At 46.2% G+C, this 23194-nt stretch overlaps 1 protein-coding gene across 1 annotated transcript in view; it reads right to left on the reverse strand.

Moving 5' to 3' along the window:
• Positions 1-282: 282 nt before the first annotated feature.
• The window catches only part of CPAMD8 (C3 and PZP like alpha-2-macroglobulin domain containing 8), a 55189-nt gene continuing 32277 nt past the window's right edge, over positions 283-23194 (reverse strand). The window contains exons 30-43 of the mRNA XM_041416814.1: positions 22404-22569; positions 21237-21323; positions 20045-20181; positions 19550-19705; positions 19100-19162; positions 18080-18318; positions 14393-14480; positions 9494-9568; positions 8767-8872; positions 8572-8682; positions 7729-7941; positions 7198-7272; positions 2160-2328; positions 283-1567 (exon numbers count right to left, since the gene is read on the reverse strand). Coding sequence (XP_041272748.1) covers position 1567; positions 2160-2328; positions 7198-7272; positions 7729-7941; positions 8572-8682; positions 8767-8872; positions 9494-9568; positions 14393-14480; positions 18080-18318; positions 19100-19162; positions 19550-19705; positions 20045-20181; positions 21237-21323; positions 22404-22569 — 1686 coding nt within the window. The 3' untranslated portion in view covers positions 283-1566. The remainder of the gene's footprint in view (positions 1568-2159; positions 2329-7197; positions 7273-7728; positions 7942-8571; positions 8683-8766; positions 8873-9493; positions 9569-14392; positions 14481-18079; positions 18319-19099; positions 19163-19549; positions 19706-20044; positions 20182-21236; positions 21324-22403; positions 22570-23194) is intronic.

Below are 23194 nucleotides of genomic sequence, written 5' to 3' on the forward strand. Positions count from 1 at the left end.
CAGGAATGCAGCTGCCAGGGTGAGGGCAGGATCTGCCCCTGCACACCCCAGATGTGAGGCAGGACTCTCATCCCAGCAGGATCCTGGGAGCAGCCACGAGGGGAGGCTGGCACAGCTGCCAGCTTCTGAGGCAGCTCAGAAATTTCTGGGAACTTCAAGACCCAGACCTTCATCATGTCAACTGCATTCTGCAAATATCTGGCCCCAGACAAAAAGGACTGGAAACTACACATGCCCAACCTCTGGGATACCTCCTGGTTGTCCCCATGTGGACATTTTTCTGGAATAAACTTGCCTTTATTCTGGAATGGAATGTCTATACTGGGATATATTCTTGTCATGGTTCCTGTGTAAACAAGCCTTAAAAATGAATGGAGCTGGGATTTTTTTTTTTCTGTTTCCATTCACCAATAAACACCCTCAAAAGGAGTTTCCACCCTGCTCTGGGTCCTGGTAACAATAGAAGTGGGAAGATAAAATATTAACATTATTTTGCAAGAGGCAATTGCATGTAACTCCTCCAAAGAGAACAATGCTGCTCCAGGCAGGAAGGGAAACTCAAAAATCTTGGCTCCTGCACTTTTGGAAACACAAAGCTTTTCTTTTTAAGTTTTGCCACGTTGCTTGGGGCAGGTCAGACCGAGGGAGTCCAGCCTGTGACACCAGGGATTGGTACTGGCCAGCAGAGCCAGGCCTGGCCAGGGAGTACCAGGACCAGAACATGCTGTGCTGGATGCCAGTGGGAGTAAAATAAAAGGGGTTGGTGAAATCAGGCAAACATTTAAAAGGGCTGTGCCTGGGCCAGGTTCATTTTCAGGCCAGGCTTTGTGGAGAAAGGGGCTGAGAAGGCTGCAAGCAGCCCCTGTCAGCACATAGTGCAACACAAAGAGGGCTCCCCCACCTCATCCCTGCTTCTGCTGAGGCTGCAAACAGCAGCAGACATGAAGCCTTTCAGCCCTGGCAGTGGATTTCAGTTTTCTCAGGTAAAATGCACCTCCCAGGAGCTTTCCTGAATTGTGGAGCCACAGGGAAGTGTTTCTCTCGTGGGTGCAGACTGATAGGCTGAGGAAGATGAGCAGCCTCTTGCTATGTCATAATTGGCAAAACACACTGATTTTTATTATTATAATTTGAGCAAAAAACTTCTCAGCCATCTTTCCTCAAACAGCAGTTCAGCTAAGCACAAGCCCTGGACTTAGCTTCTAAGTGTAGCTAGGAAATGGCATTTGCAGAATATCCTGATAGCAAAGAAAACACTTGGAAATGCTCTATAGGTTTGAAATCCAGCCCCCATTTTTTCTCACCTAGAAGGCACAGCATATTGGTCTCTCATCACTGGGAGGGCTCCAAAGAGGATGCACAAGAAGGCAGGAAAATGGCAGAAAAATAACGCTGAGTGTCCCCCTTAGAGCTCCAGATCTGCCCCGTGGGGCAGCAAAGCCTACAGTTCTGAGGGCACCAGGAAGTAGTCATCATTCAGATTCTGTTCTGCAGCAGGTCTTCTGGAGGAACAAACTCATACAGGAGTTGATTCTGAGCCTCTTCTCTTTATTTAAATTATGTATTTCTGCGGGAAAGAGAACACAAGGAAGAAAAGTCACCTTGCTGTGATGCATCTTTGTGAGATATCACTGAGCCTGGGAAAAGCTGAAAAGGTCACAGAGCTGGGAGGGACCCTCGGGGATCAAATCCAGCCCCTGTCCCTGCCCAGCCACCCCAACAAGCCCACCCTGAGCACCCCTGGCAGCGCTGCCCAAACGCCCCTGCAGCTCTGGCAGCCTTGGGGCCGGGACCATTCCCTGGGCAGCCTGGGCAGTGCCAGCACCCTCAGGGGCAAGAACCTTTCCCTGAGCTCCATGCCAAGCCCTGGCACAGCTCCAGCCCTTCCTGGCCTCCTGTCCCTGTCACCCCAAAGCAAGATCTGTGTCCATTCCTCCTCCCCCTATCATGAGACTGATCAGCCTCTCCTCTGCTCCAGCTGAACACACCAAGTGACAGATCACTCCATTCCACTGGGCATGAAACCACTGAGATCCCAGAGCCTTTTACAGCTGCCCCAGCAAGCCCCCATTCCCACTGACCCCCTTTTTGTGGAACAGAGCAGCACAAGGACACCACAGGCTGGCTCAGAGCAGCCCCCTGCCCCGCTGTGGACTCACCATTCTGCTGGGGTGGCCTCAGCCTGGCTGCTGTCCCCTTCCCTGAAGGTGCTGGCCGTGCTCAGCTCTGCCACCACCTCGAACACGTCGCCCTCCACGGCGAAGGCGTCGGGGTCGTACTCGTAGGAGTAGTAGGACAGGTCTGTGTGCAGGGGGGGCCCCTCCTCGGCTGCTGGGGGAACCAGAGCTGCAGGAGCTGCGTGGCCACACAGCAGGGCAGGGCAGCAGCAGGAAGGGGTTTTACTCAGGGACACCAGGGAAGGAGGCTGCAGGTGTCAGCACACCTGCGCGTGTTTGGTGGGTTCACAGGGAAAGGGAGGAGCTGCTGCAAAAGGAGTTTTCAATTTTCCAGTCTGAGAAACTGGAATTAAATGCAAGGAAAAAGGGGGGAACAAAGAGAGGGGTAAAGGGGAAATAAGGAGGAAAAGGGAAAACAAAAGGGGAAGGCAAATAAGGGTAGGAAAAGGAGGAAACAAGGAGGGGAAATGAGAAAGCAAGGGGGGGAAGAAGAAGAAGACACAAAGGGGGAAAGAAGGAGAAAACAAGGGTGGAAAGAGGAGAAACGAAGGGAGAAAGAAGGAGAAACAAGGGGAGAAAGAAGGAGAAAACAAGGGGGGAAAGGGAAATAAAGGGAGGCAAAGGGCAACGTAGTTTGAAAAAATCTCCAGGTCTCCTTTTCCAGCATGGAATTAACTGAGGTGCTGAAGTTCAAACCCATCAGCCTGAGGGCTGCACACAGCAAGGTAAAAGAAGGGGGCAGATGGGACAGGGGATTCACTCTGCACCCTGAAAATTTCTCCTCTGACCAGGCACCTCAGGGAAGGAGAGCCCCATCTGTATGGGGACATGTCCTGTGTGCCCTCAGCTGTGCATCATTCCATAAAACAAGTGACAAAGCTGGAGGGACACCCTGAGGGAACAGCTCACTTGGTGACTGATCAGTGGAGGCAGCCAATTTTCTTTTCAGCCCAACAAGTGTGAAGGTTTTGAGGCCAGGAACCCACAGCAAAGCCATGGTCTCCAGCCTGAACGAGGAGCTGAGGTACCTCTGCCCCAGCACAGTCACACAGCACTGAAATTTCCTACTTTGTGTAGGGACAGACCCAGCACAGGCAGGAACAGGAATTTCTCCTCTTCCCACTCCCTGCAGTCTGTGCTGACACTGGTAGGTCCCTCTCACAGCACACACCCCACTCACACCAGGCTGTGCCTCTGTGCTCCCTGTCCAAACTGCAAGATAAAACTTCTAGGAACAGCAGCAGACCCGTGTTTCCTAAACTGCTCCTCGAGCCAGCTCAGCTGTCCATCCTTCCTGTTTGCTCTCTGTGTACACTGCCCCAGTCCAAACCAAAGCAAGCACTGAGGCAGAATTATTGCAGGGAGGAAAAGTCCCCTGCCCACCCAAAGCTGGCTTTATTTAAAGAGAACACTCAGCAAGGCCTTTGAAAATGTTTGTTCTCTAGAAATAAAATATCTGAAGGATCTTCCCTGTTGCCTCCCACATCCTCCCAGCACTGGGCAGGGGAGTCAGGCTCTGTTCCCTCCTTCTTGGCCTCCTCCCTGTGAGAACCTGCCAGACCATGAGCTCCTTCTATGAATGGGTGATTGCTGTCCACCAGGGCTGGGATGAACATCACAGGCCTGACTCTTCCCAGGAATTCAGCTCTGGAGCCCAAGCAAAGAGCACAGGCCGACGTTTCCTGCTGCACACAAACCACTCCCCCAGCCCCAAATGTTTGTGCTGAGGCCAATGTTTGCTGAGCAGTGATGGGGGGAGAGGAAAACCAGCCCTGTGCCAGCTCAATCAATCCTGAAAAAGCTGCAGCCCTGTGGGGAACACACCACCCAGGGAATTTTGGGGATGACTCCACCTGGAAGCAGAGCTCAGGCTGATGGTCCTGATGGGAGCTGAGGGTGTGGGTTAAGGTTAGGCAATTAATTAAAAAAAACCCAAACCCCACAAACAAAATACCACCACCAAAGCATCATAATTCCACCTAGAACTTTCTTCCAGTTCCAGCCATTGGCCCTTTCTGATTGCTGGAGCAAAACTGTGCAAAGGGCATGGCTGTGGGTGAGGCAGGGGGCCAGAGAGCTCAGCCTGGGGGGCTCCCTGCTCACAGCAGCACTGATACCCCAGCACTGCTGCCCCACACTCTTGGAGGTTGTTTTCCACCAAATCCATGCAGAATCACAGCACTGTGATGGCAACATGTTGTCCTCCAATATCAGTGGCTGTGCCTTGAGTGCCTTTGGCAGAGGAGATTTAATTTGTTTCAGAAGAGAGTTAGTGTGGAAGCAATCAAGGCACCACTTCATCACAGAGACACAGTCAGAGCTACTGAGGATCCCACGGGCTCTGAAATCCACCCAGACCCTTGTGGCCAAGGAGTGACAAGGATCTCAGGAAAGGCACAGCCAGAAATTCAGCGAGATCCCAGTCAGTAACTCAGCTCCTGCTCCAGGGTTTTCTATCCAAACAAATATTGCAGCCGGCTGTGAAGGCACATGAGCACACCCAGAGCTGGGTCCACTCATCAAAATCCTGTCCCACCCTTTTGAGACTCAGTAATTCACCTGAGAAGGAACAGCTGAGAAAGGGGACTCACACAGGAGTTGTTTCAGCTGAGTTCTGTCACCCTGCAAACTTCCCTGGCAATCAGAGGATCTACAGATGCAAAGAGGATCCCACCCATCTGTTCAAAAAAAGTTTTAAGGTCAAACCTCAGCCATTCTGTCTCTCTGCAGACTTTGGGAAGGCATTTTAACATGTTCTGACAGCAGCAACAGCGCTGCATCCTGACCTTTCAGAGCCATCTATGTTCAATTACTCATCTTGAACAGCTGGAATTTATTCCAGCAAACCCACTGGTGTGTGTGGAACTTCACTGTGGGTCTGTGTGTGCCAGAGGGAGCCCCAACACATCCTGCAATTCCCACTGACAAGACCTCAATTAAAGCATCCATCAGCCCAAGCTGAGCTGCACCAGTCTCATGGCAAACACAGGAGGCTCCCAGACAACACAAGCACCACGTGCCTCTCTGAGAGCCCAGCATTTCCCGCAGATTAACACACCCAGTTGGTTTTACACCAACCTGCCCTAAGCTTGATTCGGCTCCTGGAGTTTTGCATCCCTTTAGGAAGTCCCAGATTTAGGCACGGCTCAGCAGAGCCCCTGCTGGAGCACCTGAGCCGACTTAACCCCATCACATGCTCCAGCAGCAGCGAGCCCAGGAGAGCCTGGCTGGGGAGGGGCTCATTCATCTGCTGCGCTTTGATTCATGTCCCGTGTGCTTGACTTGAGAGGAGCCCTGAGGATTAATGAAAATCACATGCTGGGCCCTTTTCCTGGGCTGGGATTTAGTCAGTTTGATTCCTGAATGCTCATTCTGCCATGGCTGCTCCCAGCTCAGCATCCTCCTGCCAGGAAATTTGGGCACTACCAGATCCCAGGACAAAGCCAGCTCTAAGTGCTTGTGCTTTGACAAACGTCCTTGTGGCACTCAAGTTTGTCCATCTAAAATCTGCATTACAATGCCACACAAAATAATCAGATTTTCCCCTTTTGCTCCTTCTGAGCCAGCACTGTTTCTGTCAATTCAGAACAGAAACCACAGAGGGATTTTCCTTTTACTTCGATGCAGATTATTTCAGAAACTCTGTTCTGAATATTTTTTGGATTGTGGATTACCATCAAGTTCCATCATTTTTTTCCCGGGTAATCATATCAAATTTTTATTTGAAAATTATGTAATGGCAGCCCCATTTCTGTAGACCTTGGTATGGCCTCACATTCCAGCAGTGCCCAAATAAAACAGTTTGGGAATGCTGCTTGAAAGGGTTCAGATTGCAAATTTTCCATACTGAGCACATGGCATGTGTATGGAAAAAAAGGCAACAAGATATAGATACAGATATATTCACAATAAATGCAGGGGAAAAAAAAGGGGGGGAGGGGGGAGGAAAGTAGTAGAGACATTAAACACTAAGACTGAATGACCATTAGCAAATGTCATAATGGAATATTCACCATGTTTTTGCACCTTAATAAGAAAACTGTCCATCAGCTGCTGTCCAGAAGGGAAAGAACAGGATGGTGTCTCCTGTTGGGCATGTGTTAGTCTGATCCTGCTGCTCAAGGAGGACATGAGGAGCCACAGAGCTCCTGAATTTAATTCTTCTCCTGAAGAATTTAACTGGTTTTACCAATTTGTTGGGAGTTGAAGGCCAGGGGAAAATTAATGAGTGGAAAGCAGCCAGGAAAAATCTAGACCAGTTTATTTACTAGAAACAGCATGAAACAAGCTATTCTATTGACCCTCCACTGCTTCTTGGTGAGATTTATTGTGAGCCATGAGCAAGTTCGACACGAGTCTTGGAAAAAAGTGCATGAACATAAGCACCAAATAAAATGAGCAGCCAAATTCCTGGCTACTCCATCCACTGACCTTAACATTTTTGTTCACTAAGGCTCTTTATTCCAAACAGCAGCTCTGAGAGAATCAAGATTGCCAGCTCCATTTTTGCACAGAACTGCAGGGACAAAGTTAATCCACCTGGATTTGAGTCCTTGCAGTGGTTTGGGCTCTTGTCACGTCCTGCTCAGTAGTTTGTTGGAACACATTACATCAGCCTGGCTTTCAATGGGATCTTTCCAGGTTAATAGTGGAAGAAAAGATCACAGAGTGTGTTGTTCAAACACAGCAAGGCTGAGAAAATAGGAGGGTGGGTTGTCCACTCCTACAAACAATTATCTAAATCCTGCAGGTGCTGAGCTGGGCAGGATTCCTGCATGATTTCCTGGAAGGAAAAGGACTAGGAGAGCTGTCTGCTACTGAATACTTCTCATTCTCAGCTTCCTTGACCTCTTTATTTTTTTTTCTGATTTCTGAATATTCTGTCTTTTCTATAAGATGGAGAAATTCAGCATCTTTAGTTAAAATGTGCTCGAGAGCCACCTGTACTTAATACAGAGCGAGGACAAGCTTTAACCTTACTTAAGAAAGCCTTTGGATAAATGCAAAAGTATTGCATTACCTGCTGGAGTCTGGGGAACACTGGGCTGCTCAGCTGTGTGGGAGTGTGTCTCCCTTTCTTCTGGCAGGTTCTTGGCTGCAAATACAAAGAAAAATAAACTCATTTGTCACATAATTCGTTAATAATGCCTCTCTAGTAGAGGCTGGCATTTCCAGAGGTGGTGTAATCAGTTCCCTGATACACTACACACCTTGAAGGCCATGCAGAATTTCCAAAGCATGCTACATTTCATGGATTTATTTTTTATCCAGGAATATTCACTTTAGACCAAACGATATCCCTAATTTTCTCTTCAATTCATTCTGTCTGGTAAATCATGTATCCATGAGAACAGAAAACCAGTTATTTCAAGCTGAAAAAGCAGCTGCCCTTATCACTTAATCAGCTGTACTATGAACAGCAAAATAACACAGAGCAAGTTCAGAATCCTCCTTTCCCTACCACAGGCATGGAATATTAACTTGCTCAAATGAAGATTTGTAACAGCCTGCAGCTGAACCGTGACAGAAAAGGGAAATAAATGAAACCTACAGGCAGAACACTGAGACATGGGCATCTGCTCTATCCTGGTGTTGTTCCTACACGATGCCACCTCCATCTGGCAGTGGTTGGGGTAGATGTGGCCATCAGAGCCACACACGGGCTCGCCGTCGTAGCCGCAGTCCCGCGAGCACAGGCACTGCTCGAAGTACTCGTCCTCCAGGCAGCCAAAGATGTTGTTGCAAGGGCCAGAGTGGACAAAACCTGGAGATCAAACAAATCCCAGTCAGGTTTGCACAGCACAGGGAAGGTGGAATGGAAATAGTTCACCCATCATCAGTTTTTATGTTGAATTCTTGAAGATTTCTAAGAGGAATTTGAAAACTTGAGAGAATTAAAAGTTCTGGGAACAAAGTTGCTTTTTTGAAGGACCCATGGTGCAACAGCTTCCTGACTTAGGATAAAGCAACTAGTTTTTGGCCACAGGGCACAGAAAGGAACAACAGCTTCTGGGGCAAGTTATTCCTTTTCAGAGATGTATGAAATTGTTCAATCTTCCTACAGTTAATTGTGGAACTCCACTGAAAAATACTGGAGAGAAAGAAAACCAAATTGCATGGTGAGGAGTTTTTACCTCTTTGTTTACTGACACATCTCCCCATGTGCAGGTTCTTCCAGAATCAGACATTTTATCCAATCACAGTCACTTTGGTGCCTGAAGAGCACCACTGCTCTGTTTGTCCTGACTTTAACACTGCAACCCCCCAAAACCTTTGTGAAACTTCCACTAACACAGAGAGCAAAACATAACATTTTTCTAAATATAATTTTGAGTTCAGAACAGTTGTGGGTCCCATTTTTCCTAAAGATCTGTGTGGTTTTGGGGTAACTCACCAACCCACTGGCTGGCTGAGCTTTCCACCTCGTTGCAGGTTGGGCCATCGCAGAGCTCTCTGGCCAGGGGGCTGTTCTCACTCACGTTGTAGAAACGAGTGGCTTCAAAAGCTGCAGCAAGGAGGAGAAATCACAGCTGAGCCTCTTGCCTGGAGATCTGAAGTCAGCAGGGATCAAAGGGAAACAGGCACAAACCTGGCTCGTAGTAATCGTACACTTTGATGGGAACAGGGGCTGTTTTCCCAACTATGTGCTCTCTGAAAGCTTGGAACTTCACACAGGTCATGCACTGGCTGGGAATCTGTGAGAAATGGTGTAAAAGACTCAAAAACTACACCTGAAGTGAAGAGAAATGAACACAGCACGTGCCCCAAATACCAAGCACAAAGATACCTCCAATACTCCAAGTAAAGGGACAGAGATAATGAATAAAAACCAAACAGGATGAACCAAACCAGGATGCTGTGCTGACCTTTAAAACACATATTTGCCACAGAGCCATGGCAAACACTCCAGCTGTGCTCCCTGCCTTGCCCACAACCATCAGACAATTTCCTGCTGCTGACCAAGCCAAGAGAGATCTCACCTTCCACTCTCAGCTCTGTGCTGTGAGATCTAAATTATTCAGCATTTAGTACTTCAGGTTGGACCTGAAAATCAGATTATTTCAAGGCAAAAATCTATGTGATATCCACCCAAAACCACTGCATGGGCTAAAGGGAATCACCTGCCCCTGTTATACTTTGGTTTCCAAGCAAAATCACAACCCCACCTGCAGCAAAAGGAGCTCAAGCAAAAACCACTTAGAGCTGCAGGGTGATCCTCACCCCTGAGGGACCCCCAGCACCCTGCTGGTGCCTCATCCCCTGCTCATTTGCCTTTCATTAAAATCCAACATAATTATAAGAAACAAAGCCATTACCTCATCAAAATAAAAGAGGACTTTTCTTCCATCCACTTCATATCTTTTTAACCCAATTTGCTTGTTCATCAATAACTGGGGGTGGAAAAAAAATTTTAAAATCATCGTGTTTAGTTTAATCTCATTTTATAGAAAACAGGTAGAAATGAGAGAATAAATAACATTTCAGGCTGCTTAGAAAACTGATCAGACACTAAACTCCAGGGATTTCTTCTGCTGGAAAACGGTGCTTCCATAAGAGAGGGAAAATGCAAAGGGAGTGAAGCTGCTGCCACACGACAGAAGGGGAAAAGCCACCTGTGTGTCCCTGCCTGTGTCCTGCTGAGGAGTTCTTGCAAGAGAGGGAAAATGCAAAGAGATTGAAGCTGCTGCCACATGACGGAGAGGGAAAAGCCACCTGTGTCCCTGCCTGTGTCCTGCTGAGGAGTTCTTGCAAGAGAGGGAAAATGCAAAGAGATTGAAGCTGCTGTCAATGACTGAGGGGGAAAAGCCACCTGTGTGTCCCTGCTGTGTCCTACTGAGGAGTTCTTGCAAGAGAGGGAAAATGCAAAGAGATTGAAGCTGCTGTCAATGACTGAGGGGGAAAAACCACCTGTGTGTCCCTGCCTGTGTCCTGCTGAGGAGCTCTTGCAAGGTGCACCAGCTGAGGGCTCTTCCTTACCCCCCTGGACTCTGCTGATGCCTCATCCATGATCTCATCCAGCAGCTCCCAGATTGTTTTCAGTGCCAAGGCTCCAGCAAGACCTCAGAGACCCCAAACCACCCAATGAAGTCATTTATTTACACCCCTCAGACCACCGGGGAATCTCACTGGGTATTGAAGGTCCCCTCCTCCCAGCAGCTGAAAAATCCAAAACATTCTTCTGCCAGGAAAATTAATCCTCCCATTTGAAAAGAGCAGCCATTTGAAAGAGCCCCAGGCACCCTCCCTTTTGACAAATGGGGTCAGGCCAGGCCTCTGCTCCTCATCTTCTCTCCCTTCGAGGCCCAGGGATTTGGAATTTGGGGTTTGCATTGTACCAGGCAGGCCCACAGACCCACTTCTTCTGCTTTTTATCTGCACACCATCTAAGGGCACTTCCCACATCTCCAAACCTTTGTTTTCCACTTTCCAAGAGTTCCTCCTATGATTTCTGCCCTTGGAACATCTCAATATTGTGCCTCTCCTGCCTGATCAAGCATTACTATTTTGATAATCTGTATTTAGAATGCATCTGGCACGTGGAAAATATCTAATACTGAAGCTGGGGAGGATGAGGGTTTGTGGAAAAGGACTTTGGTGTTTTAATCAAAGTTTGGAGAGCCAAGATAGGGCCAGAGCACTCTATTCTATAATTCTGTTCTCTAAACTGGCCCATTACATCAATCTCTGTCAGACAATCCCATTTGTAAACATATTCTTGTGGGGTTTTTTTTCTTTTGATATTTTTGTGGGTTTTTTGTTTGTTTTTGGGTTTTGTTTTTGGGGTTTTTTTGGGGGGATTTGTTTTGTTCTTGTTTTTTGAGTGCTTTTTTGGTTTTTTTTTTGGTTTTGGGATTTTCTTTTTTTTTTTGCTTTTAATGTTCTTAAGTTACTTTGAGATCATAGGCTAAAATCTGTGGAAATGGGAACAAATCATTATAACTATTATTATTTTCATAATTATCATAATAATTATTAGCAACAAATATTAAAATAATAATTACATATAATAATGTAATATTAATATATTATAATATATATCTTAAGTTACTTTGAGATCGTAGACTAAAATCTCTGCAGAAATGGGAACAAATAATTATAATTATTATTACTTTCCTAATTATATATTTATTATTATATATTATATAACATTATTTTATTATATTTATTTATTATACATTATATTTATTATTTTATTATATTTATCATATATTATATAATATAATTATCATTACTTTCCTAATTTTTATATCAATTATTACTAATAAATATTTAAATATTAATTATAGTAATAGTTGTTATTAATTATAATAAAAACTATTACTACAATTATGATTTAGAATGACACAAACCAAGCAGCACTGCTTCTTTCTGAACACTGAAATTCACCCAAACCTGCCACCAGCAGCTTCAGCTCCCCTCAGCAGAGCTCTCCTACTGGCAAACCCTGCTCCCCAGCTCCCTGCTATTCCTGTAACAAGCAAAGCAACATGTCTTTAAATCCCACACAATATGGAAAGGGCCAATTTAATTTGTCCTTATAATTTTCGGGCCCTGCTGGTGGCTGTTATTACTCAGCAGCCCGTGGCTGCAGACAGGCCTTTTATGAGGGCCTGGAGACGCCGGCGCCACCGGGAACTGCTGGGCTCAGCTAAAAGTGCATTTTTCTGGTGAGGTTTGATCCATCCCAGCCCGGGCTGACCTCCTGACCCTGTCGACATCCAGCATTATTAGGAGGATTTGTGGTGGGTTGTGCACAGAGCCCTCATTAAGCGGCGCTGCCCTGGGGCTGCACGTGGGGCTGCTCCCGGCCTGGGCTCAGGGGAAAAAATCCCAGAAAATCCCAGAAAGTGCTGATTTACAGCCCAGCCCCTCCACAGCAGAGCAGGGAAAAGGCAGCAGAGGCAAAGGTGGGACTTGGCTCTGCTCAAGGTGGTGTCCAAAATACGTGGTGAGGCTCCAATGGTGAATTTTGTGTTGGGCCCTGTTTGGTAGCCATGAAGAAATCACAGGATGGGTTGGGTTGGAAGGGACCTTAAAACTCATCCAGTGCCAGCCCTGCCATGGCAGGGACGCCTCCCACTGTCCCAGGCTGCTCCCAGCCCTGCCCAGCCTGGCCTTGGGCACTGCCAGGGATCCAGGGACAGCCACAGCTGCTCTGGGCACCCTGTGCCAGGGCCTGCCCACCCTGCCAGGGAACAATTCCTGCCCAATATCCCATCTAAATGGGATTTTTTCCCATCTAAATTTCACTTTTCCTGTGGGAAGCCATTCCCTGTGTCCTGTCCCTCCATCCCTTGTCTCCAGTCCCTCTGCCGCTCTCCTGGTGCCCCTTCAGGCCCTGCAAGGGGCTCTGAGGTTCCCCTGGCAGAGGTGGATCAGGTGGGGCTGTGTCTGCTCTTGGGACTTGTACCTACAGATGTGCCTGGGCTTTGTCACCACATTTCATTTTTACAGATGCAAAAGGGTTTAAACGCAATAAAAAGCCATGGAATTCAGGTCTTCAAGGGGAACACTCCCTCTTGAAGATGCAAAATTCTTCACAATTTAGGAAAATATCCTGCTTTCCAAAGGGGGGAAGGGGGGTGGGGGGGAGAAGGAAAGAAAAAAGGAAAGAAAAAGGGAAAAGAAAAAGGAGTAGAGGGATATATTCCTTAAGAAATTTCCAGTTCTTCTGCAATGAAAACCCTACACACTATTTCTTTTGACCATTTCCCTCTGCTCACAGAACATTCCGTAAGTTTAACACCATGAAGATATCCTGTTGTTCTCCTCCTGGGATATTTGGAGCTCTCTCTGGTTCTCATCCATATTTTTTCTGCCATTATTTACATGAATGACTATGAAAGAGAATGTATTTGACAGCACTGCACACGACCATCACTCCAGCACCTTCAGCAGAGGGGGGAAAGCAGGAACCAAACCCACTGCAGGCTCCTCACCTAATTTTCCTTTTTTTTTTTTTTTTTTTTTTTCCATGGATGGGCTGGAGAACTGCTCCCACCTGAACATTCAGTTGGTTGCATGAGGGAGAATACCAGACCCACAGGCAAATAAAAACAGATCCATTTTACATGCTTGGATTTGAAAATAGATTTCTCCATGTGAATGGATATAAATAACTGCAGTTTTTCTCTTTATAGGAATAATTTCATATCTGATCCCCTGTTCTGAAAGGATGCAATTGCTTCTCAGGGATTAATACAAAAATTTCTGTGGCTTCAGGGACACCCCAGGAGACATCTGACAGCAGCTTCTGACACGGATTGTAAACCCCTCCAGAGAGTTTTTTCCTCCAAGAAAATGCAATGGTGTTTCAATTATAAATCAGCCAAATCAAGGGAAATCCTAGAGAAGATAAAGCAATGTGCACTCCTCCTCGAATTATGATATCAAATTAAACTTCACAATGGTTCTACTTTAAAATTCTTTCCACAGATCCCTTCCCTTCCCAATATAATGAGATAAAGTTATTAACAGAAGAGGTCTTTTAGAAGCAAAATATTTTTTAGCTCTTTACCAGCTCTCAAGGACACAAAAAATTTACACCTCTTCAGTGAAAAATCCTTAAAAAAATAAATAAGAACTCCACCAGTGAATGCAACGTTCCACAAAATGTAATGAGTTGTAATGAATGGAATACTCCCACAAACATAAAGCAAAGCTCAAGATTACAGTTCATCTGCCCTGAAGGGCTGGCTGGGCACGAGGCACATTCTGTCCACCTCAGCTTGGCTGCAAGAAACACGATGTTCTCCCAGAGAGAAGGAGAGAAAAAAATAAAAAGGGCAAAAAATTCCAAGACACAGAGCCTCCAAAGAAATGGGATCCAGATGTTGGAGATAACACAGCTCACTAAGCAGCCATAAACAGCTCCTGTTAGAGCACATTTGCACCTCAGCTTTTCCAAGGGGTCTCAGTTAATTACTGTGCACTGGCTCAGGGAAGCCGTGGCTTGGCTGGGTTGGGTTTGCTCAGCCTGCTCAGAACCTCTGTTCCCTCATTTCAGAGAGATTTTTTGACAAGTGAAATCTCTTCCTCCCCTTTCCCAATTTTAATTGCATCTTTTCAGCAGTGCTCTGACACTCAATGGCCTCCTCTTGGCCCTCAGAGGGAACCCCTCCCAGTCAGAGATCCACATCCCAGCCCTGCACCCCCATCCCACCGATCCCATCCCATCCCATGGATCCCATCCCATCCCAATCCCCTTCCCTCACCTGCTCCAGGCTCTCAATATCTGCCCGAAACCCTGAGAACAAAGGCACTTCCAACACAGCCATGTTTGAGGATCCAGAGTGCAGCCATCTTCCCATGGGAACAAAAAGAGAGAAAATGGGAACAAACTCAAGATCCATGGACAACTCAGAATGGAGAAAACAACTCCAGAAGAAGAAGAAGAAGAAGAAAAAAATATCTTAAAAGGCTCTCCTCGTTGAAGTGCTTGGGGAAAGCCACAAGCTACAAGTTGGTTTTTAAAAATCCTCTTTTCTGCTTTTATTAAACAAAATGATGCCCAGCTCACAGGGGGTAGGAGATGTCCTGGAACACAGAGGCAGAAAAGCAGAGGGATACAGCCACCTGTGGGGCTGCTTGCTTTCTTTTTCAATTAATCACTGAGAAAATGCACTTGGTAAAAGGAAATAAACGCTTGAAGTAGGAGAAACTTCTGTTCCACCCTGAGAGGAGGGCTGTAGATGGACTGTGGTGGGGGAGGGATGCTAATTCCCAACACCAAGGTCATTCAGTCCTGGGGTTTCATAAATGCCTGTTTCACCCCTGGCACTGAGAAAAGGGCTTTTGCTAACGAGTCAGCAAAGTCACTGCCTTCCTGGTGTTAAATCACTGCCTGTATCATCCTCTAGAGTATAACTGAAAACTCAGAAAAATCTCTGAAATTGAGTTGTTATAAATGTGCACAAAATCCCCACACAAGAAAGGTGAGGAGAGAAGGGCTGTTGGGGCAAAATCTCAGTTTTTGCAGCACGGCAGAGGAGATCCCATCCTTAGGCAGCTCCTGGAATCCCAGAACAAAGCTCCTTTTCTCTGCACTGCCAGCAGCCCCCAGCCCTCCCTCCCTGGCAGCTCACCTGTTTGCTGTGCCCTACCTGAGCTGGGCCCAGCAGGGCTCATCAGCTCATGCCAGCTCTGAGAAAACACACTCCCACAGCTTCCAGCACCAAATCTGCCAGCTCTGAGCTGGCTCCTCTGTCTGGAGCCCCCTCAGCTCAGGGGTGGTGAACTGGCTGAGGTTGGGGTGCCACACCCCAGCCCAAGGCTCACAGTATCATGAGGTGGCCTGGGGACAGAGCCAGCTGGCTCTGGGGAAGGCACTCAGGGCTCCCAGAGCCATTAAACCTCCTTAACTCCCATCTCCACGCTCCTCTTGGCAATGGGCATAAAAAGATGCAAGAGCATGCAAAGTGTATTCAAACAGACCCACACTCCCAAATAAATCGTTCAGGATCCCTTTGCCTGCATCTCCCCAGCCTCTGTTACACATCACAGCTTTCTGTTTTCCACCCTGGGCTCTCCCTAACCCTTCAGCAGTGCCCCAGGGATGTCACTGGGCATGACAACACTTCATCACATTCTGAGAACACCCCCAGCTCCAAACAGCTCACTTGTCATCCTTAGCTGCACTCCTCTCTTCACACTGCCCCAGCAAGATGATGATGGAGCTGAGAGCATCATTACAGGAAGAAGGGGAGGAAAGGAAGATTTCATTTGCTTTTGTTTCCTTTCCAAGCAATCCATCTCCCTGCACTGGGCTTCCTCTCAAATTTCTGCCTCAGCTGCAGCAATTCCCAGGGCAGGAGTTTCAGAATTATCAGCAGAGAGGTTGTGCTGATGCAGGGCAGCCTCCTCAGCATCTGACACCACTGTGGAATTTTATCCTCTCCCCAAAACAGGCTGAGGGCTCAGGCAGGGGGAGAAGAGGTTGGCACAGTGACACTTGGGGGCAGTGCCTGTGCCACAACATGGCCCCATGGGCCAGGGGCAAGTGTGGGCCAGGGAAAACAAATCCCAGCTTTTCCTGGGGCCCTGCAGCTCTGCAGTCTCTGTGTGCCCTTGCCTCTGCAGGAAGGAAGGGACAGAAGCTGATAGGAGAGCCAGAGTTTCCCATTAAGCTGTGATAGGGCAGCAAGAATGTTCCATTTCCATCTGAGCCACTCTCTGCACCTGCCATGCTCCTGGTCACAAACATGAAATTAGTTCTGAATTTCTTGGGAATGGTTTCTCCTGTTGCACAGCAGGATGCTGTGAGTCCTCTTTATTTACTCTGGTTGTGGCTTTATCTCTCCTGGGTCAAATTCCCAATAACCTCACTAAAAATCCAAATGCTTTCTAAAGAGATCAGCAACCCCTGACGACTGCAGCAGTATCAAGGTGTTTGAGCAAAACTTGTAAGTGGATTTAATACAGGTCAGAAACTATTCTTGCTGCTGTTTGTCTACAGCCAAGTTGTTTTCTCACAATAACTTGCATTTTCCAATCTATGAGACAGAACTGCTCATGTCTCTGCAAAGTGCTTTAAGAGCTAGAAATGAAACTTCTGGATCATGCCACTTAAAAAAGTTATTTTACATTTCATTACATGGAGCAAGGAGATACGGAATTTAAGAGTTTATTAACAAATATCTGCATATATTGTGCCTTTACCATATATTCCAAATGCATACCATGGCAACAAGCATCTTTTGTTAGGTTTTTGGTATCCAAAACTGAAATACCAAAGAGCTCAAATAATAAAGTCAAGTCAGTAATATTTATAAAACTATTGACATAATTAAGATATTAGTCAGCCAGTTGAATTTACCTTGCTCTTTGAGGCTTTTAAGAAAATAATCCAGAACTTTTTCTTTTCATCCTTATACAAGCAAATCACATCACATTTGTAATTTTTCAGGGTTTGGAGAGGCAATAATGAAAATCAGTGATAAAACCTCAAGGCATTGTTCTTACTTCTCTACCTCTGACAAACACTTAGCACTAAAATGATCAAGAATGACCTTGGAATGACTTTGTCCTACAACCCAAGTGGTGAAAATAATCCAGAACCTTTTCTTTTCATCCTTATACAGGGAAATCACATCACATTTGTAATTTGGAATGATTCTGTCCTACAACCCACAGTGGTGGCTGAAAATTCTGCTGAAAATCCTGAGATCCAGCCAGCGCAGCACGAGAGAACTCGGTGCTTTCCTGGCACAGAGGGGCTGGCACTGTTGTAATCACACATCCTCTGAACACAGAGAGACATAGCTCCCCCAGGATTTTCCTGGGAAGCTGTGAGAAAGCATTAAACAATTGCTATCTCAATTGTTGCTCTAGGACACGAAATAGAATGATGCAGACACTGGAATCTTTAAGGTAAAAAAGAGGGAAAGTTTAATTCTGACTGTAACATTTATAGATTTCTGAAAGGGACAGTGGATTGGAAGATGACAGTGCCACCTCTCCAATGACACTGGACAAACTAACAGTCCATCACATTTTTCCTCCTCCAGAAAAGAATGTAAAACAATTAATTATTTTTATAAAGCCTGTGAGAAAGGTCGTTACAGGAATGTAAACATCAGAAGGCTCAGAAGAACTCAAAAGAACAGGGTGACACTCAATCTCTGCACCTGGCAGGCAATCTCTGTTTGTCAAAGATGTTTACAAGAAGGAGCTGTCCCTTCTTGACCAATAGGTGAGAGAAGATTCCTAAAGGCCAGTCAGGTCTTAGGTCCACCATTGTTTCTGTAAGAACTGTGGATTTCTAACAATAAAGGACTTTTCATGCCTTCTGAAGATGGAGTCTCTGTATCACCTTTGTCTGTCCCCAACACCCCTCTGGTGACAATGCACACCAAGACCAGCAAACCAAACGTTCTGTGGGGGGCAGGACTGGCACTTCCTACCTCGTGCAGGTCTCCAGGATGACTTTGTACTCTCGGTGGTCCTGGTCTGAGGCCGGGTCCTCGTCGTCCCCCAGGGCCCTGTCCCTGTGCAGGGCTCCGGGGCGGCGCTCGGCGGCAGAGCCCGAGCGCAGCGGGGCTGGGGCTGGCAGGGGCTGCTCTGCCTTGGGCTCCTTCAGGTTCACCAGCAGCTGGAAGGCTGGCTTGGCTATAGGATCAGGTACATTGTAAGTGACATCGATCTGCAGGGGGAAGAGGGGAAAGTAAAACAAATCAGGGTGGGTTATTACAGCTCCAGCGTTTCCAAGTGCCCACAAACATCCAGCATAGACACAAGAACTCTTCAGAGTTGGGGAATGGCAGGCACAGAAGCAACAGAGGATTTATCACATGTGGTAATCTCTGAACAGAGAGAGACATAGTTGTCTCCCAGGATTTTCCTGGGAAGCTGTGAGAAGCTCTAAGAAAGTTCACAGAAGACAATGAGAAACAATTCTTGTCTCCATTTGCTGCATCTGTTGTTGTGCACATGTAGAACATGTTATGGAGATTGTTCACCAAAGGGTGATTTCTTAATTGGACACTGGATGGTGTTTAGATTGATTGACCAATTAAGTTAAAACTATATCAGACAGTCTGTAAAGGTTATGAGTGTCTTAATTGTATAGTACAGTATAATACAGTATAGTATAGTATAATACAGTATACTATAGTATAGCTTAATAAAGCAATTGATCAGCCTTCTGCAATCATGGAGTCAATACTAATTATTCCCTGTTCAGGGGACTGTTGCTACCATAACACATAGTTCTATCTCTATATAAGCTCTATCAGAGCTTATATAGATATCTACACATTCACTTCCCAAATTAAAGCAACACAAATAGTCATAGAACTATTTTGAGAGAAATTCCAGGTGTAAGTCCTTCCTCGCAGCAAAGTGGGATTACAAAAGCAGCAAACAGGCTGTGAGATTAGAGATCATCTGCTGCCATGCTTCCTCCAGCCCCATGAAAAGCTTACCTGCATCAGACAGCAGCCTTCACCCTTGGCACTCACAAACAGCCCTGTTGGAATACTGGGGATCTGGGGAGAATGCACAGGTGAGACACAGACAAGACATGGCACTCAGAATGGTAATGAATATTAAATTTAGCTCTGTTCTGTACAAAATACCTTTATAAAGGACACTGCAGAAGTGAAGTGAGCATGGCCTAGCCTCTTCACCACCTGCACTTACAGTGGCAGAGACAAACAGCAGCACAAAATAAACATCAGGCATTGGTTATGGTGAAAAATGCCTTTTAATTAGGAGTGCTGTCTCTTTCCCAGCAGAATCCAGCCACAAACCCACAGAAAGTCCCACAGGTCTCAGTGCTTAACTTTTGCTTTTACCATCCCTGATCCAAGTCCTCATTCAGAACCCAGCTGACGTGGATTGCTTTAAAAACCTGCCTGCACAAAACCACCTACCACTGCAGTCTGAAGGACTTTTTTATTCATCTTGTTAAGCTCAAAGGTCTCCTGGTAGTCCAGGTTAGTGGAAGCCAAGGAAATGGTCAGGTTGACTCCTCCAACATAAGAAAGGATGGCATATTCAGCCAGAGCCTGCAGAGCCACACAGGTGTCCTGGGGGCAGAAGAGGGAGAAATAGAATAGTGAAGAACACAGGAGCACAGCGAACTTCCAAACAGCTCTGCCAAGCTCCAGCTGGCAGAATCTCCCTTATTAATTCATATGGCAAAAGAAACACCAGGTTTTGCTCACTTTTCCTATCAAAGGCACCTGTGAGGACAAACTCTGTGTTCCTTTCAAACTACCAGTCTGAGGAGGAAGCAGTAAAGAGCTCTGGAAAGTTTTTCTTCTTACCAGAACACAAACAATTTCTGTCAGGAAGATGGAAACTCCACATTCCTGAATCAATTGCCAATGCATGCATCCCAGCTACCTTTTCCAGAGGCTGCCCACCTGAGTAGATGAGAATCCTCCCAGGGCATTCCTCTGCTGTGAGAGCCACTTGACTACAGGGAGTGCAGAGGCCACGTCTCCCAGGAGTGTGTAGGTCAGAAGGGCATAAGATGTCATTTCCACCTCTGCAGAAACAACTGAAAGAGGGGTGAATTAAAAAAAAATAAAAAATACCATCTAGAAGTGAGAATCCAGGCAGGTCTAGAGATAGTTCTATGAATATTTATTAACTGAAAAATAATTCTAGAAAGTTAGGAGTCTGTAGAAGTAAACATGGGAAAAGGGAAGTTAAAATGTCTGCACCCAAGGTGCTTCATCTCCCTGAAATATCTCTGCTTTCAACAAAAGCCTCCCTTCAGGCAATAGATAACCAATAATAAATATATTTACACAACAGATAAACTCCTTTTTTTTGACTGTATCCCAAAGTAATTCCTCTCCCACTCCAGTTCTACTCTGCTGCTGCCCACACTGTTGTCTATAAATATATTTACACAATAGATAAACTCATTTTTCTTGACTGTATCCCCCAAGTAATTCCTCTCCCACTCCAGTTCTACTCTGCTGCTGCCCACACTGTTGTCCTGCCCTAGAGATTTTCATACAATATCCAGTCAGATCCCTCTAGAACACTACTGCACCTACATCACATCCAAAGAGTCAGTGGCTTTAGGGGCTTGAAAACATCATTCACTGTTTCTGTGGCTTTGACAGCCAAGGTCTAGAAACACCAGCTGAAGTGTCAGTGCTACAGTCTTTAGGTCCATTTGAAAACACAAAGATAAATAGCTCTAAAATGAGATATATTTGAATTCCCTCAGATTTCCATTGTGAATTACTACTCCCTGACAGAAGAGTGAGTGCCACGTGGGATTCTGTCTTTATAAAATTGGCGTGAAAGGTACTGAGACATCTGGGGATGAAAAACCTGTCCTGTCTGGACCACATCTTGCTGCTTCTCACTTATTCTTTCAGCATCATGTTACCTGCCTTTCTGAGCTCTCTCTCTGTCTCTCATTTATTCTTTCAGCATCATGTTACCTGCCTTTCTGAGCTCTCTCTTCTCTGCACCCTGCCTTGACTACAACTGTGACAATTTCAGAACACCTTGTACTTTATAAACAATTCCCTGCAATGCAGGCTGGCATCCCCTTCCCCTTTCTCTGCCCTTGCCCTGCAGGTTCCCAATTACCTGATTGAGAGAGTCCATCATTAAACCCCATGAAGGTGTCCTCATCAGTGACAAGGGTTCCTGTGAGGCTCCAATGTGTAAATCCATCTGGGAGAAGAGGGCAAAGGGACAGGGGTGTTACCAGAGCAGGAGTGCAGCTGAGCCTCTGTGCAGGGGAAGAGTCAAATTCCACTTCTGGAATTGGAATTCCACTTTTGGAATTGGAATGCAGGGAGCATTGGCTCCCTGCCCTGAGCTGCACTGTCCCTCCTCTTGGACACCCAGTGCCTGGGCAAGGGGGTCCCTTTGGAATGACAGAGATGGTTCAGTGTGAAACATTGGGTGATTGTTGGATTTTGGATTCAAATACACCACCAGACAATGTGAGGTGTCACAGGGCACTGCAGAGCCTCTGAACAACTCAAAATCACTCTGCTGGTTAGAGAATTGAACTGAACACCAGGGCTGTGGCTCTGATCTCTGTGTGGGCCACTCACTCACGAGTTAGTCCCTTAAAATTCAGAATATTCTGTGATTCTGCTGCACTTGCCTTCCTTCAGCATCAGCCACACGTGTGGAGCCCTCTGCAAAGAGAGCCAGGAGCAGCCTTGCCTTACAAAGACAAACTGTGCCACCTTGGGTTTGTATGAAAATCTCGCCTCTATTTTTTTATTTCTTTTCTTTATAATGTACTGAAAAAATTCCGGATTTAGAGTTTGTCCTGCTAGTGTTCCTCTTCTGATAGGATTTAAAGGATCCTACCAAGGTTCTGATCCTAAAGAGGGCACAGAGGAGCTTCATGGTAGCCCAAATGTGCTTGTGAAAGGAAACTGTGATGATTTCCTTGCATTAGTCCATATGAACACAAATGTTATCACTTCAGAGATATGGGAATTTTCTTCTTTTTTTTTTCTCCAAAATCAGCCTCTTTCAGTGAAACTGCAGAACCTGTCAGTGAGGAATCCCTGATCCCCCAGGCCCCATCCTCTCCAGAGCTCAAACCATCCAGGCTGTGCTTGGCCGGTGTGGGGGCAGAACAGCAAAGAACACAAGAACACAGCAAACTTCCAAACAGCTCTGCTCAGCTCCAGCAGGCAGAATCTCCCTCATTAATTCACATGGCAGAAGAAACATCAGGTTTTGCTCACTTTTCCTGACAAGCAGCTGAGGCAGGGCTGCAGCTCCTACCTTGGGTGATGGCCATGCTGTTCATCCTGCGCAGCGTGGCAGCTGCACTGGGGCTGTGCAGCAGGGTCAGGGCGTAGGCACTCAGGGCAGTGGTGTAGGGGTCTTCTGCTGAGTACAGGTTGGACTCCAGGAAGTGTTTTGCTTTGTCTACAGCTGTTCTTTCTTCCTACATCCACAGGGGGGAAAAAGCCCGGGTAGATGTATCAGTTTCAGAAGTTAGAATTGCTTTATTGCTCATTACATTAAAAAAAAAAAAAAGGCAACCAAACAAAAAACAACAACAAGAAAAAAACACACAATGAACTCAGAAAGATACACTTTGCTCTCTGCAGAACAGCATGGACACTTTGAGAACACATTGGACACCCTGAGAAAAGCCATGCATCAAAAGTTCAAAAAAAAAAAAAAGGTGCAAACAGCAAAGTAAGGATTATTTAGGCTAACACTGAGACACACTTTTCCTCCCCTAAAGCTGAAGAAATTCTGTGTCCCTGCAAGGCAGCAGATGAGCAGGGCAGGGGCGAGCTCTGTGCTGGAGGTTTGATTGTGTTCCTGACACTCTGGAGCGTCTGGCAGACGCCAGAGGATAATAAAGGCCAAGGTTCCCAGGGGTCCCTGCAGCCAACAAACATGTTTTATTAACTCCCCCAATGACCTCACCATGCAGGAACGTGGCTCTGATAATTTATAGAAACAATTTAATTGGACTTGATGTAATTTGGTTTCCTTTGATTTCCCTGTGGCACTAACCTTCCCCTTCCTCATTTCCTAGCTAAGATCATTAGGAACAC

Source organism: Onychostruthus taczanowskii, unplaced genomic scaffold (genome assembly GCF_017590055.1).
Source record: "Onychostruthus taczanowskii isolate IOZ18803 unplaced genomic scaffold, ASM1759005v1 scaffold106, whole genome shotgun sequence".
In the NCBI taxonomy this organism is placed as follows: domain Eukaryota; kingdom Metazoa; phylum Chordata; class Aves; order Passeriformes; family Passeridae; genus Onychostruthus; species Onychostruthus taczanowskii.